Below are 16,946 nucleotides of genomic sequence, written 5' to 3' on the forward strand. Positions count from 1 at the left end.
TTAAAGAGTGTGATCGCTCTGCACTGTGGTAGCTCTATAATCTGGCAGTCTCTTTGCTACCTTGATATTCCTGTTGCCATACAGCTCACTGGGTGCAGGCACACCTCAATGTGGTCTTTTTCTATGTCAGGTCCAACTGTCCTATGGCCAACAGGCAGGAATTTTTCCTGGTCCTTTAGTCCACAAGGCTGTCCCTCTGCGTGTTTGTGTCCTGGCCTCATCTTCCTATAAGGACCCCAGTCCTACGGGATCAGGACCCACCCTAGTGACCTCATTTCACCTTCATCCCCTTTTTAAAGACCCCGTCTCTAAATCCAGCCACATGCTGAGGTCCTGGGGGTTAGGACTTCAGCATATAGATTTTGGGGTGGACACTACTACTTAGTGACTTGCTAAGTGCAGGTCTTTCAGTGCACGGGGGTCTTATTATAAAGTACTTGTAGCCTTTGGAAGTTTTCTGTGCATTATCACTTGAGGGACCCGGCGGTGTTTGAAAACTGGGATTAAATTGATCTAGGGTCAGCAGACTCCAGAGGTGCCCCACACGTAACAGGGGGAGAGCGCTGTATCTGACCAGCCCCGCGAACGGGGGCAGTAGGGTGCCCGGGGCCACTGGATGGAGCACCAGATTTAGTGGGAAGAGACTGCGAGGGAAGCAGGTATCGAATCCCCCCAGCGGTGCAGTTTCTCTTGGAAATCAGTTGCTTCTCCCAACATCTGCCTTTCATACTCTCCAGAAGTGTTGAGTGAGCCTTACTTGCATTCACATGAAGCCACAGGGAATACCAATGATTCCGGGTATCACGCCGAACAAAGACTCAAGTTTCAACTTCCACTTGAACGATTTGGCAAGTTCGCCCACAGTGTTATTAGCGTCCGGTATTTGAAGTGCTACTGTGGTTGCGTTGTTGAAAGTTGGCCAGGACGTTCATTACACACACATCAGAGAATGCATTCTGTTCTGGGATAAAGCCATCCTGAAGACCAGTTCAGCCAGCGTAGAGATAATTTTACAAGAGCTGACAAACTCAGTGTAGAAGGATTGTGACACAGTCAAGATGTCCCGGGGAGGAAGGCTTGTGTCCTGCCCCTAGACCATGACCCGGGGTCTGCTCCCCGCCCTTTGTGCCTATAGAAATCGCTGGCATCTTAGAGTTGCTGGGATCCAGGACAGGCATTCTCACCTGGGCACCGCTGACCTTGGGGACAGGAAATTCTTTGTGGTGGCGGCTTTTCTGTGCAGTAAAGGAGGTTTAACAGCACCACTGGTGTCTACCCACTCAATGCCAGGAGCACTCCCTCCCTGGTGTGATGACAAAAAATGTCTTTAGACGTTGACAGAAAATGTCCCAGGGAGTGAAATAGTCCTGATTACAGACCACTGCCAGGATAGATAGATAGATAGATAGATAGATAGATAGATAGATAGATAGATAGATAGATAGAAAGAATGCATGGATGGATGGATGGAAGGAAGAAAGGAAGACAGGATGAATAGGCAGGTGATATAGAAATAGATAGTGAGATAAATAGATTGATATAGATATTTGGATAGATGGGTGGGTGGGTGGGTGGGTGGATGGATGGATGGATGGATGGATACACGGATGGCAGACAAATAGATAAGTTGACGGATGGATGGATTATTGGTTGATAACGCCTGTGATAGGGGCACACACAGAGATTAGGTGGGTGTGGGTGCATTCTCACTTTCCTGGCCCAGCCCCTGCCCGTGGAGTTGCATCATTTCGTCTTGGTGATGAGCCTGTGGACCCAGTGACAGTCCCAGTGCTGTGTCACTCATTGTGCTGTAGAAGACCCAGCTAGCCAGCCATGTTTCATTGGCTTTCCCCTACAGATCTGGGTATGAAAGAACTCAGAGGTCCATCACCCGTGGGGCACATCCTTCTCATTATTGGCGAAATGACAGCTTGGATCTCCACGTAGAGGAACTTGGGTCTTAGTCTGGAGAGGACGAGCCCTAAAGGACCTAAAGGAAAGGTCTTTCTTCCTGCCCACAGACTTGAGTCTGGTCTGCATCTCCATTGGCACATGGACAGGTAGTTAGCAAAACTGTTCCTTGGCTTTTCTGATAGTTAAGGAGGAAAGAACACCCTGTTCTGACTTCCCTTGACCCCTTTGCACTTGAGTTTCAGAAGCAAAAGTCCAGAAATAGCTCTCCTTCCTCTTTCACCATCGCCTGCAAGGGACAGCTGTGACAAGGAACACAGCCACTTCCCAGTTCCTTGTTCTGTTCTTTGTCCAAACATCATGAAATGTCCATTTTGAATTTTGGGGGGTGTGGCCAGATGGATGCTTATACAAGGGAGGTTTGAATTCTCCTGATGGAGGGAAACTGAAGTTCCCGATGAGGCTCTGGTAGATCCCAGCGTGGTTGGTAAGGATGGAATCGTCAGCCCTTTGGGGTGGGAGATCCTAAGCCACTGAGGATGCTGCAGTGGAATCTCGCAGAAGGAGAAGGCATTTGTTGGCTGACAGGTGCGGGGGAGTTCTTGGTGCAGGGGCCACGGGTCAGCCAAGAGGCTGGGACGTGGGGAGGAATCTGAGTCCACCTTGGACGCAAGACTGGGTTTGTGGGGGAGCTCCAGCGTTGATGCTGGTGTGTAACTCAGGAAGAGGGGGAGGAGATGGGAACAGGCCCCCAGGGCACCTCTGGGGAGGTTAGATGGACACACTGTGCGCCCGGGTACCTCGGAGGGTGCGCTTCCCTGTGCATTCAGCTGGGGACTGGGGTGCGAGGACGGAGCACGAGGTCACCCCGTCCCCGCCTTGCACAGCGGTGTACTGGCCTGGCACACTCCTGGGAAGTTGGATGGGAGAGAGAGGGTTCCAGGTGGGGCAGTTTCCAGGGAGCCGCCTCGGAAGAGAGAGCGAGCGAGTGGTCGTCCTTGGGAAGACATCAGATGGAGCCACCGAGTGTTGGGACCCCTGGGGACCACAACAGGGGGATCCTGGGGTTGGGGACGGCGAAACAAGTTCAGGTCACCTCGGCGGGGCGGGCGGGGGGCACTGGTTACCATGGAGCCGGTTCGGAAACTGGAAGGGATGTTCCAGAACCTCAGATCGCGCCGGGCGATGAGGCTCAAGAAAGGGTGACGTGAGTGACTTTCCATTTTCTCCTTTTAATGGCAGAAGTCCAGCTTTATGGCAGCATCTGGAGAAATTGTGACCAACTTAAAGTTAGGTGTCTCCAGCTAAATGAGGCTGACTTTTAAGTTAATTAAAATGCCATAGGGGAGGTGCTCACTGCAGACTTTGCAAATAAAAGACAATAATCAAAGGTGGAAAGTGCTTCTTTGAGCTCAGAGCTGACGTCTCTGCCAGTGTGTTCTGTAGTCACTGTCAACGACGGCCACTTTTTTTTTTTTTTTTTTGCTGTTTATGGGATAATTGATTAATACGTTCTCTCGAATGCATTTTTTCAATTTTAATTTTTTAATCGTGGTAAAATGTACATCACATAAAATTTACCATCTTCACCTTTTTTTTTAACATCTTTATTGGAGTAGAATTGCTTTACAATGGTGTGTTAGTTTCTGCTGTATAACAAAGTGAATCAGCTATACATATACATATATCCCCATATCTCTTCCCTCTTGCGTCTCCCTCCCTCCCACCCTCCTTATCCCACCCCTCTAGGTGGTCACAAAGCACCGAGCTCATCTCCCTGTGCTATGTGGCTGCTTCCCACTAGCTGTCTGTTTTACGTTTGGTAGTGTATATATGTCCATGCCTCTCTCTCACTTCGTCCCAGCTTACCCTTCCCCCTTCCCGTGTCCTCAAGTCCATGCTCTATGTCTGCATCTTTATTCCTGTCCTGCCCCTAGGTTGTTCATAACCATTTTTTTTCATTTTAGATTCCATATATATGTGTTAGCATATGGTATTTGTTTTTGTCTTTCTGACTTACTTCACTCTGTATGACAGACTCTAGGTCCGTCCACCTCACTACAAGTAACTTAACTTCGTTTCTTCTTATGGCCGAGTAATATTCCATTGTATACACGTGCCACATCTTCTTTATCCATTCGTCTGCCCTCTTGACCATTTTTAAGTGTATAATTGAGTGACATTAAGTCCATCCACATCGTGCAGCCATCCCAACCATCATCTCCAGAACCTTTTCATCTTGCAAAACTGGAACTCATGGTGTCTGTGGAACACTGCGTCCCCCTCCCCCAGCCCCACCATCTACTTTCTGATGAGTGTGACAACTCTAGGTACCTCCTCTGAGTGGAATCACACACCGTGTATCCTTTTAGGTCTGGCTTCTCTCACTGAGCATCATCTTCTCAGGGTGCATCCACATTGTAGCCTGTATCACAATTTCCTTCCTTTTTCATGGATGAGTAATATTCCATCGTGTGACTGGAACACATTTGTTTATATCCATCATCCATCCATGGACACTTAGTTTGCTTCCACCTCTTGGCTGTTGTAATGCTGCTGTGAACACAGGTGTACAGACGTCTGAGTCCCTGCTTCAACTCCTTGAGTGCATTTTTGACATCTCATTCTCTTTCCTGCCCGTGGAGAGTGCTTAAGCATTTTCTCTTCTCTTCTCTGCTTTTCTTTTCTTTTTTTATTTTTTTTCTCAGCTTGACTCATTCCCTTTTCTTTCTTCCTTTGTCCCTCCACCATCACCAGGTCACCACGTGGACAGTTTGGTATGATGCCTTGTGTCCTTCTCCCCGTACTTAAAGAGCTCTGTGCACACACGCACGCACACGCAGAGTGTGGCATCCTTACAGCATATTATACACATTTTTTTTTGCCTCTCCCTGTTTTTAACTCTGTTTCATAGAGGTCCCTCCTGGGCATTTTGGGTGGACGCGTTCCAGGAAGCAGGGCAGGGGTGAGGGCATACAGAGAGGGAGGGAGGGAGGTCTCTTAGCTTTTCCTTGGAGAGAAGCCGGGCCATGGGCCATGCAAGGTGGAGGTGGGAGGACCAGGGAGCGGACGTGGTCTAGGGGACGGACGTGTGTGAACGTGTGCGCGTGCTCCCAAAATCATGCGCTGTGGTCGCGCTTGCTGCACACTAGACACGCTAGACTCCTCAGCTCAGCTTCTCACTCACACCTGCTCCTTCCAAGCTAGACTCATCCGCCCACCTGGCACCTGGTCCCTTCTGCTCAGATGTCTCTGCAAGCAGTTCAGGGTCCTCATGTTGGAAAGGAATTCTTGACCTTCCTCTTTGCCCCACACCTCCAATCAGTTCCTCCTCTGGACTCCCCCCAAATGGCCCTTCCGGCTCCTGGGTCTCCCCGCCCCCCACCCCCGGGCACTGTTGTTGATTTCCTTTTCTTCTGTGTTCACTCTAACCAGGGCTTCTGACCTTTCCTCTTCCTTTTTTTTTTTTTTTTAATTCTTTGAACTATAGTTGATTTACAATATTGTGCTCATTTCATGTGTACAGCAAAGTGATTCAGTTTTATCTATTTATATAAAACTTTTTTCCTATTCTTTTCCATTATAGATTATGATAAGATATTGAGTACAGTTCCCTGTGCTCTACAGTAGGTCCTTGTTGGTTATTGTATATATAGTGGTGTGTATATGTTAACCCCAAACCCCTAGTTTTTAACCCCTCCCCCCGCTTCCCCTTTGGTAACCATAAGTTTGTTTTCTGTGTCTGTGAGTCTATTTCTGTTGTGTAAGTAAGTTCGTTTGTGTCATATTTTAGATTCCGCATGTAAGCGATATCACATGGTATTTGTCTTTCTCTTTCTGGCTTACTTCACTCAATATGATAATCTCTAGGTCCATCCATGCTTCTGTGTCTGTGAGTCTGTTTCTGTTTTGTATATAGATTCATTTCTATCACTTTTTAGATTTCACATATGAGTGATATTGTATAACGTTTGTCTTTCTCTGTCTGACTGACTTCACGTAGTATGATCATCTCCAGGTCCATCCATGCTGCTGCAAGTGGCATTATTTCATTCTTTTTCATGGCTGAGTAATATTCCATTGTGTATATATGTACCACATCTTCTTTATCCATTCCTCTGTCGATGGACACTTCTGTTGCTACCATGTCTTGGCTGTAGTGAATAGTGCTGCTGTGCACACAGGGGTGCATGTGTCTTTTCGAGTTAGCGTTTTCATCTTTTCCAGACCTGCCCTTTCCTCGTCTAAATCACATCTCCAAAGTCCGTCCACCTTTGTTCATCTGGGTCCCCTCTCTTTCTCCTCAGTCACCTCCCCAGGGCTCATCCACTCTTGAGTGGAGACTGGGGCTTCGTTCTGACATGAAAACCCAACTGTCCTCCTTTGCTTTCCAATCCCATCAATGACTTTCCTTCCTGCCCTCGGCAACATGCAGACTCTCTACGGCGCGTCCACAGCTCCAAGGTTTGACTGGTGCCTCCGTTTCCAACTTCCGTGTGTGTCAGTCCCCAGCCTCCTTCGACCACAGATACACCTGGCCAACCCTTCCCATCTTGCTGGGACACACCCCCCTTTTGTGTTTGGTGTTTAGAGGCAGTTCCCCTGCTTCCCACAAGGCTCATGACAGGCCAAACGGGAGATGCCCTTTCCAATGTGTCCAAGATAGGACATTGCCAGGTATGAAGTGGGTCCTTTGTTTTTTTTGTTTTTAACATTTTTTTTTTGATGTGGACCATTTTTTAAGTCTTTATTGAATTTGTGACAGTATTGCTTCTGCTTTATGTGTTTTGGTGTTTGGGCTGCGAGGCATGTGGGATCTTAGTTCCCCGACCAGAGCTCGAACCCGCACCCCCTGCACTGGAAGGCGAAGTCTCAACCACCGGACCGCCAGGGAAGTCCCCGGAGTGGGTCCTTGTCCAGATGTATCCACTAAACAAAGAGAAAACCAGTGGGTGGTGAGGTCAATAAAGACGGGTGATCGTGAGTTATTGGAGATGTTGCTCAGTGATGCTAACCATGGGTCCCACGCCTTTTAGATCCACTACGTGCATGCTTTTCTCGTAGCGATGTGATAAATCTTGCTTTTTGCCCTCAAACTTTTATTTTTCTTATAGACTCGGTGCAAAAGACAGTGAGTGTCCTGCAGTTGATGAGAATGACTGGATGAACAGATTGGCTGATGCGGTTTATCCTGTTTCCGATTTTCTAAACTCAAGGGCTTAATTCCTCTGTGGTCACACGGACCGCCTCCTGTCAGCCACAAGCACCAAGTAATGACTGTAACTTTTTGGAATCGTGGTGTCAGGAACTGTTTGGATATTTGTTTAGCTCTGCTCATTAATAATACCCAGCTCTTTACAAATTCTTTCCATATAAGCAACCTCTGAACTGGTGGAGCTTTGAAACAAAGATGTATCGGAGGAATTTTTTTCTCCCTTTTGATAATTTATTTGATTTTCGTGATTTGGAGAAGGAAAGTGGCATCAGGGCCCTCAGGATTTTTGTTTGTTTTCTAGCCATAATTTCTATTTGTTATGGGTGCCTTTATTTGAAAACTGTTGCTTCTTAAGCAAGCTGATGACGGATCACTTCTGCATGTGATCTACATAGGTGAAAATGACTTATCCGCTTAATATACAGTGGCTTTCTTAGGTATGATGGTTGGTTGAAGTTTTGTTTGATTTCATTAGATATTTGTGGAACAAACATCTTCATCCGTCTTTATCGGTCGATATAGTTCTCCCCACTCTATCCCTTGTTTGTGACATTTGAGATTGTGATACAGTGATTTATTGTAAGAAATATTTATTTGGTCGTCTTCTCAGTTCCTGGCACGGAGTTCCTAAAACCCTTGAAATTTCCTAAGTGTCCAGAGCCATAAAGGTGTCTTTTGTTAGGTTAAAGTGGTGGCTCTTGGAAAGCCCCCGGGTCACCTGTGGCTGGGGGCTGGTTACCAGGGGAACCAACCATTAGCGGGTTGGAACTGTCAGTCCCACCCTGACCTTGGGAAGCGGAGGGGGGCTGGAGGTTGAGGTCACTTCCCAATGGCCAGCAAGTTCATCAGACCTATGTAATGAAGCCTCTATAAAACCCCAAAAAGGTAGCGTTCAGAGAGCTTCTGTGTTGGTGAACAGGTAGAGATTTGGGGAGAGTGCAGCCTGGAGAGGGTGTCGGGGTCCCCTGCCCCCTCCCCACATCTCACCCTCTGCATCGGTCCCATCTGGCTGTTCCTGAGTTAGCTCCTCTTACAATAAACCGGTGATCTAGTGCGTAAATGTTCCTCCGACTTCTGTGAGCCGTTCTAGCAGATGAAACCCAAGGAGAGGTCGTGGCAACCTTGCACCTGCAGCCGGTCGGTCAGAAGCACAGGTGACCCCCTGGACTGGCCGTTGGGGTCTTGTGGGACGGAGCCCTTACCCTGTGGGGTCTGATGCTAACTCTGGGGGCATAGTACCAGAGCTGAGTTGAATTCTAGGACACCCAGCTGGTATCCGAGAACGGCTTGACGTGTGAGGAATTGAGCCGGATAATAGACACGTCACCCTCATTTGCTTCCTGTATCGGTCGACCTACCCGTGGATGAAGTTGCAATTCCCCTGGAGCCCAGGTGACGGAAAGAGAGACTGTGACCCCGGCCTCCGTCCCGAATCACCTGGTGTCCAGCCACGCTGTTTTTCGGGACTGACGCACTCCACTCACTTGCTCAGCCCTGACAGTTACCTCATTCCTTGCTGCTAACCCCACCTGGGTCCCGTGCTCACCTCCCCGCATTGTTCATTATCTGATGCTCCTGAGACTTGAGATGAGTTTGCCTTGGAACCTCGTGACGCATTGTTTTCCAGAGTTGAGAATACGTCAGGGCAGTTTCTTATCCTGATGGTGGGTCTGTGGGAGCAGTTACAGAAGATACGCAAAGAATGAGTTGCCTAGCAGCTCACTGATGACTTCCAGGTGTGTGTGTGTACACGCACGTGTTTGTGCATTGGATCAGAGGAGAGATAGGCTTATATATATTTCTCCTACCTTTTCAACCCAATTCACAGCTGTAGAAGACAGTGCCCTTGCTTAGATATTATTGACTGTTTCACGTCTTCTTAAGGGCTCAGTTTGGCCTCGAAATCCCAGAATACCAGGGCTTTCCACATGGGTTCTAGCTAGATTGGCCACCCGCCTTGCCCCAGAGAAATTCAGCAAGTCACCAGTTTACGTAGAGGTTCAGTGTACAAGTTCACCGGTCAGGTATCAGGATCCTAGAACAGCGGTCCCCAAGCTTTTGGGCCCCGGGGACCGGTTTTGTGGAAGACAGTTTTTCCGCGGAAGGTGTGTGTGTATGGTGGGCTTCAGGTGGTAATGCGAGCGATGGGGAGTGGTGGGGAGCGGCAGCTCACCTCCTGCTGTGCGGCCCGGTTCCTAACAGGATGCGGACCAGTACCGTGGCCTGGGGGCTGGGGACCCCTGCCCTAGAACACATTTCCCCATCAGAACCGCAAAGCCCTTGCTGGGTTCTAAGCTCGCCCACAAAACACAGCAAGGCTGTCGTGCGTTTGGGATACCGTGCGCTTCTATTCAAGCTTCACGGCACGGAACGTCCGTGCCATACACGTTGGTATGTGGACCGGAGAAGGAGGGCGGGCGGCCCAAAGATAACGACTCATCTCGATTTTAAATGATGGAAGGAAGATGGGCGTCTGTTCAGACAATTTCTCCAGAAAGCCCTGTCGGGGAGGAAGACATTTTCCTTATCCTTCTAGGCTCTTCTGGCTGGTCTAAGAATGAAATGGACGTGAGACAGGTGAACAGGAGAAAGTTACACAAAAGTTGAATCCCCTGGACACACGGGAGAGACCCAGGAAAACAGAGTCACTCACAAAAATGGTCCAAACCCTCATCAGAAATGCTATCCTCTTCAGCTAAAGACGAAACAGCCTGTTGGGGTAGTGGCTTGGGACTTCAAAGGGGAGGAGGGCCGTTGACATGGAAACGGAAAAGAAAAAGGTTGGTAAACAAGTGTTTGCTGAGCCTGCAGAGGCAATGGGACACAGGGTGGACCCTGATCTCCAGGCCCTGCTGTTTCCCCACCACGGGTGGCCCATACCACGGGCAGACATCTCTGGTGAGGATAGTGGTCCCAGGAACAGCTCCTCCATCTAAATTCTTTTAGGCTATTAGCGAGAAGGTCAAAGTTTCTTTTTTGAGTCTTTGGGCCTTGATTTCAGCTCGAAATAATCCGCGTGCTAAAGAGATACTTTGGGGGGGCAAAGTTGTGTTTCACTCAGTAGCAATAGCCACAACCCACAACCCCAAAGCTCTCTTTCTGCGTCCTGTGTTCCCTCAAGTCTCAACACTGCAAATCTTGAGCCTTTGGGCTGTCAGATGTGAGAAGGGGAACAGGACAGAGACGCGGGGCTCTCAGGAACTGGCGGAAAAGCAACGCCTAGACGTGGCTGCCACCGTGCTTCTTACAGACAGGATCCCGGGCCGTCTCTGACTCCGAGAGACAGAAATCAACGAGCAACACCGAGAAAGAATGGCACGTATAGCAACCCTATCGGAGGGTAGCCGTCATCCCCCACCTGCGCCCGTCGTGCAAAGAGTCTGCACGTGTAAACGCGCATGTAGAGAAACCCTTTTGTAACGCGTGCCCCATATTGTGCGAAGACATATAAACCACACTGCTTAACAAAACAGCCCTTCATTTGAACATCAGAAGAGTGTGTTGTCCTTTGTTGTTTTTAAAAGGCTTCCCTTGGGCATAGAAAGGTTCTTCACATCTACCACGGGGGGCATTTTTCCTCTCTGCAGCCCATAGTTTTTGTTTTGTTTTTCAAATTTGACCCCAGGCACCGCAAGGCTTACGGGGATCTTAGTTCCCCAATCAGGAATTGAATCCGTGCCCTCAGCAGTGAAAGCGCCAAGTCCTGACCACTGGACCGCCTGGGAAGTCCCCCATCTTTTTATTTATTGCATAAACTTATACCTTCCTGACCACTGCCACACTTGGTTATTGCTTTGTGGTTTTCCTTCCAGCTAGTTTTTGGGTCGTTGCAAACTATCTCCTCCAATGCTTTGTGTATATATTGATACGGTTTATTTCAGGCAGATCTCAGAGATAACGGTGGGTTCTGTTCCAGAGCACAACAGTAAAGCAAATATCTCCGTAAAGCGAGTCACACGAAGTTTTTGGTTTCCCAGCGCATCTAAAAGTTATGTTTACTCTGGACTGTAGTCTGTTAAGTGTGCAGTACCATTATGTCTAAAAAAAGCAATGTGGGTGCCATAGTGAAAAACACTTTATTGGTAAAAAATTGCTCACCATCCTCTGAGCCTTCCGTGACTTGCTTTTTTGCAATAGAAACATCCAAAATCACAGATCGCCACAATAACGAAAAGGTTTGAAGTATCACGAGAATTACCAAAAGGGGACCCAGACACCCAAAGTGAGCAAATGCTGTTGCAAAAATGGTGCCCATAGAGTTGCTCGCGGAACAGGGTTGTCACAGACCTTGCATTTGTTAAAAACGCGGTGTGTGCAAAGCACACTGTAACGAGGTGTGCCTGTATTTTTCTTTATTTTATTGGAACAGCCTATCCCAGCAGGCAAGACCATCTGGTGGCTGATGCCCTGAGCATCCTCCCCCAGGGATGCCGGGTGCTCCGAGCATCCTTTGTTTTCGTGGAAGCCCAGATGGATGCAGCTCTTTGGGGTCAGCCTTGGAGGGGAGCACAGTGTCCTGAGCAGAGAAGACGCCCGGGCTGGGGGCTCGGGGATCAGGCACCCTTGGCACGTTGTTTCACATCATCCTCTGTGTATCCCGATCCTGCAGGGGGACCTTTATATGCTTGTGCATCAGTCACGCTTCTGTGTCCTAAATCCACTCAAAAACAGAGCCCTTACTTCCAAAGAGCGTTTCACTTTTTTTCTACATCTTTTTTTTTAAACATCTTTATTGGAGTATAATTGCTTTACAATGGTGTGTTAGTTTCTGCTGTATCACAAAGTGAATCAGCCATACATAGCTACATCTCCTTTACAGGCAAACTTTCTTCTCCATCAGTGCTTATCTCCCCCGGATGTAGTTGTTGCTTTTCCTCTTTGCCATGACCTCTAAAATTCATTCAGGACTCTGTCTTCTTCTTGCATCCATATTCTTCTTTTCTCCTCAGTTTCTCGCTGCTGCCTTTTCTTCCATTAATAGAGCCGATCAGCGCCTTTCTAAGGATGATGTGTCTCTTCTGACTCTCTGGGGACATCTCCTACCCGTCGTTGCTGAGAAATCTCTTACTTTGGGGTTTTGTTCATGGCCACCTTTCCCAGCAGGTGTCTGGGAGACCATCGTGAATGGACTGGAAGTTTGCAGCCTTGATGACAACCCTGGGGGCACTGAACCAGGTGTGATCCCTGAGGTGTGCCCACCCCGTGTGAGTCTGCACGGGCTGTGAGAGAAACGCCCCAGATGGCACGGCTGGAGCAGCAGATTTATTAGCGCATGTTTGGGGAGGTTGGAAGTCTGAGGTCAGGATGTTGGCCTTGTGGGTGCCCTTTGAGACCGTGTAGACGGCCGTCTCCTCCCTGTGTCCTCCGAGGGTCATCCCTCTCTGTGTGTCTGTGTCCTGATCTCCTCTTCTTATAGGGACACCTGTCCTATGGGATCAGGGCCCACCCTAGTGACCTCACTGTACCTTCATCCCCTCTTTAAAGACCATATTTCCTAATCGAATCACCTCCTGAGGTCCTGGGGTGAGGACCTAACATATGAATTTGGGGGTTGGGGACACATTTCAGCCCATAACAAGCTGTTCACCAGTTTATCATCAGAAGTTGGTATTTACTCTTGGCCCTTCTGAGACCTTTGCACATCGACAGGATAGCCATCCGTCAGCATTGTGTCCCCCTGTATCCTAACATCTGTGTGTACCTGAATCTTAACGTCTACCTATACGTGTCTAAGCGTGTGTCTGTACACGTAAGATAACATCATCTGTGCCATATCTTAGCACATCGAATGAGTACCTGTACCCATAACATGGATCTCTGCCAAACCTTAACATGGGTCCACACACATATCTCGACATCTGTTCACCTATATGAGTATCTTAACATCCACCTAGAGATCGATCTTAACGTGTATGTATACACATGACGTGACATGTCTATGCCATGTCTTAACATGTATCTGTACCAATAACATCGCTCTCTACCAAATCTTAGCATTGCCCCACACACAGATGTGGGCATCAGTCCATCTGTATGAGTATCTTAACATCTACCTAGGGATCTTTTCTTACAAAGTAATCTTTGTAAGATGACTTACAAAGTAATCATTTGTGTATGTGTTGGTTTTTCTGTTCTAATACCTATAGACATATCTTAACATCGATCTCTACCAAATCTTAATATGTGTCCACACATGTCTTGCATCTGTTCATGTATATGAGTATCCTAACATGGACCTAGAGATATATCTTTTTTTTTTAGAGATTTAATTGAAGTATAGTTGATTTACAATGTCGTGTTAATTTCTGCTGCACAGCAAAGTGATTCCCTTATACGTATGAATGCATTCTTTATCATATTCTTTTCCATATGGTTTATCGCAGGAGAGTGAATAGAGTTCCCTGTGCTCTACAGTAGGACCTTGTTGTTTATCCATTCTCTATATACTAGTTTGCATCTGCTGACCCCAAACTCCCAATTCCTCCCTCCCCCACCCTCCTCCCCCTTGGCAACCACCAGTCTGTTCTCTGTGTCTGTGAGTCTGTTTCTGTTTTGTAGGTAAGTTCATTTGTGTCTCATTTTAGATTCCACATGTAAGCGATATCATATGGTATTTGTCTTTCTCTGTCTTACTTACTTCACTTAGTATGATCATGTCTTACCTAGAGATATATCTTAACATGACCTGTTCATGTAACACGACCTCCATCTAAGGGCCATCTCAGCATCCGTCCGTCCCCGTCCCTTTCTGTCCATCCGAGGCGCAGCCCTCACTCCCCCTCTGGTCCCGCAGGTTCTGGACGGGGCACGATGACCGCTTCCTGTACATGCTGATGGAGTTTGTGCCGGGTGGTGAGCTCTTCAGCTACCTGCGCAACCAGGGCCGCTTCTCCAGCTCCACTGGGCTCTTCTATGCCGCAGAGATCGTCTGTGCCCTCGAGTACCTGCACTCCAAAGAGATCGTTTACAGGGACCTGAAGCCAGAGAACATCCTGCTGGATAGAGACGGTCACATCAAGCTCACTGATTTCGGGTTCGCCAAGAAACTGGTGGACAAGTAAGTGCACATTTCCCCCGTTTTCCCATCGTCCCGCCCCCTGCCTCTGGCAGCATGCTCTGTGTCCTCTGCGCTGTGACTTCCTTTTACTTTAGATTCCACATAGAAGTGACATCGTATGGTATCTGTCTTTCTCTGTCTGACTCACTTCACTCAGTATGACAATCTCCAGGTCCATCCATGGTGCTGCAGATGGCATGATTTCATTCATGTTTATGGCTGAGTAATATTCCATTGTATATATGTGCCGCATCTTCTTTATCCATTCATCTGTCGATGGACACTGAGGTTGCTTCCATGTCCTGGCTATTGTAAACAGTGCTGCAGTGAACATTGGGGTGCTTGTACCTTTTCGAATTAGAGTTTTCTCCAGATATATACCCAGGAGTGGGATTGCTGGATCACAGGGTAGCTCTATGTTTAGTTTTTTGAGGAACCTCCATCCTGTTCTCCATAGTGGCTGCACCAGTTTACATTCCCACCAGCAGTGCACGTGCGTTCCCTTTTCTCCACACCCTCACCAACTCATGTTACAGCTTGTCTTTCTGATAAGAGCCATTCGACAGGTGTGAGGGCATAGCTCTCAAGTTAGCTTTCCTTTTTATCGAATGTTCCATGCACATACGTGGAGTCCAGGAGCTTTCTCCCCGCACTCTCCCTTCCATTTTCCCCTCAGCTCTGCTCAGACAGAGCTTCATCTCCTGGGTACCTTCCAAGCTGCTGCTGCTCTTGTCACCTGGTTCCTTCTTAGTCCTGGTGGATCACCTGTTGTACAGTTTCCTCCCATCATTCTTCATTGTCTTTTCGGGAGAGCGCAGAGCTGAATTCCTTTAATCCACCACCTTTGAGCAGGAAGGATTATGCCTTTAAACATGTTGACATCGTCTTTTATGTCGGATCTTTTTTTAAACATATCTTTTCATTTCTTATAACAGCAAAACACCATAAGAGTCCTTTGGCTGAGCACATGCCTGATGAGTGTGACTGTCCTCCTGTGTCAATACAGGTGCAGTACATGCACTCTTTATAAATACGTGCTTGAGATGAATGCTATAGTATAGATTTCCAAAAGTGGGATTACTGGGGCAAATATTCTGAGAAACATTGTTAGCACCGAAAAGTTGATGTCATGAAGAAGAATAAAATAAAATAAAATCTTACATAATTCCATATAAAATACCTTTTGGATGAATTCGCCCCAAGGATCCTGAATGCTCGGTTTACCTGGGGAGAAGTGTTGATAATGAATGTGTATCGTCCTATAATTTAGAGCTTAGGAAAGGACAACATGCAGGATAAGTAAGGCTGATGTACTTGCAAAGCCGTATGTGTTGCGTTTTCACGACTCTTTTAGTATATAAACAGCACGCTCTTTCTACGGGGAACAACGCTGCCTATGATGTAGAGAATAAAAGCGTTAACCGTTAGTATTTTAAATCCCATGCAGTTAAGTGAGGAGCACCCCTTACATGAAGCACTGGGGGCTTCTCTCGGGGTCTAAAGGTATGGTTTTGAGTTCAATTCTAGATTTTTATGCCAAAGAAAGGAGTAAGACCCCAAGTGGCTAAAGCTGGGGCCAGGGGCAGGGTTAGGGGGGAAATAGAACTTTCTTATTGTCTATGTTGGCAGTCTCTCATCCTTTACATCACACATTTGTTTTCTAGGTTTTTGGTTTGTTTTGGTTTTGGGTGATTTTGCTGTGGTTTTTGTTCTATTGTTGTTTTGTAATCCTCTAATAAAACGTAAGCTTTTTTCCCTGTGTCCCCAGCTGCCCACCCCATCAGCTGATACAATTAGGCATTGAGTAGAGACACCCAGACAGAGGGGGAGACACAATGGACTCTACTTTTTCTTTCTTTTTTCAAAAATTTGTTTTATGGAAGTATAGTTGATGTACAATGTTGTGTTTATTTCTGCTGTGCAGCAAAGTGATTCCGGTTCTACATGTATATGCATTCTTTTTCATACTCTTTTCCATGATGGTTTATCACAGGAGATTGAATAGAGTTCCCTGTGCTCTGCAGTAGGACCTTGTTGTCTATCCATCCTATACATACGAGGCTGCATCTGCTCACCCCAACCTCCCAATCCATCCCTCCCCCACACCCCTCCCGCTTGGCAACCACCAGTCTGTTCTTTATGCCTGTGTGGACTCTACTTTTTCTGATACCGTCACAGCTGCTGATAATACCGGCTGTCATTACAGCACTTCATTTCCAGGGACAAAGATGTATGTTTTGTTCCTCCGGACAATTTTAGTAATTTAAGTTCCTAAAATTTCTGTCTAGAGCAGTGCTGTCCAATACAAGTCCAACGCAGACCTCGTGTATTATTTCACATTTTTAAGTAGCCATGTTTTTAAAGGTAAAACAGGTATAGATTATTTTGTTCATAAAGTCGATTTAATTCAGTATCTCCCAAATAGGATCGCTTCAACGTATCATAAGTATCAGCACCGAGAGACTTTACGTGAATTTTTGCTACTGAGGTTTTGAAATTCCACGTGCCTTTTGTTCTTTGGTGCGTGCATCACAAGGAGGGTGCTAAATGTTCATCAGAAACACTTGATCTGTATTTAGCGTCCGTGTAACACTTAACAGCTGGAAAGAAAGTAGATTCACGTGACCAAGCTCTCCAGAAATAGTTAAAAAGTTTTTCAGTCGCTGCCTCGAGTATGGGTTGTTAAATTGAATGTTCCAGTTAATTAAAATTAGATTAGGATTTCAGTACCTCTGTACTTTTAAAAGTGCTCAGATGCCACAT

At 47.1% G+C, this 16,946-nt stretch overlaps 1 protein-coding gene across 1 annotated transcript in view; it reads left to right on the top strand.

Annotated features, from left to right (window-relative positions):
* Positions 1-16,946, top strand: part of LOC308609629 (cAMP-dependent protein kinase catalytic subunit PRKX) — an 83,871-nt gene that overhangs the window by 35,804 nt on the left and 31,121 nt on the right. The window contains exon 3 of the mRNA XM_081223365.1: positions 13,920-14,183. Within this exon, the coding sequence (XP_081079491.1) occupies positions 13,920-14,183 (264 nt within the window). The remainder of the gene's footprint in view (positions 1-13,919; positions 14,184-16,946) is intronic.

Source organism: Mesoplodon bidens (genome assembly GCF_964165515.1).
Source record: "Mesoplodon bidens genome assembly, chromosome: Y".
Lineage (NCBI taxonomy): Eukaryota > Metazoa > Chordata > Mammalia > Artiodactyla > Ziphiidae > Mesoplodon > Mesoplodon bidens.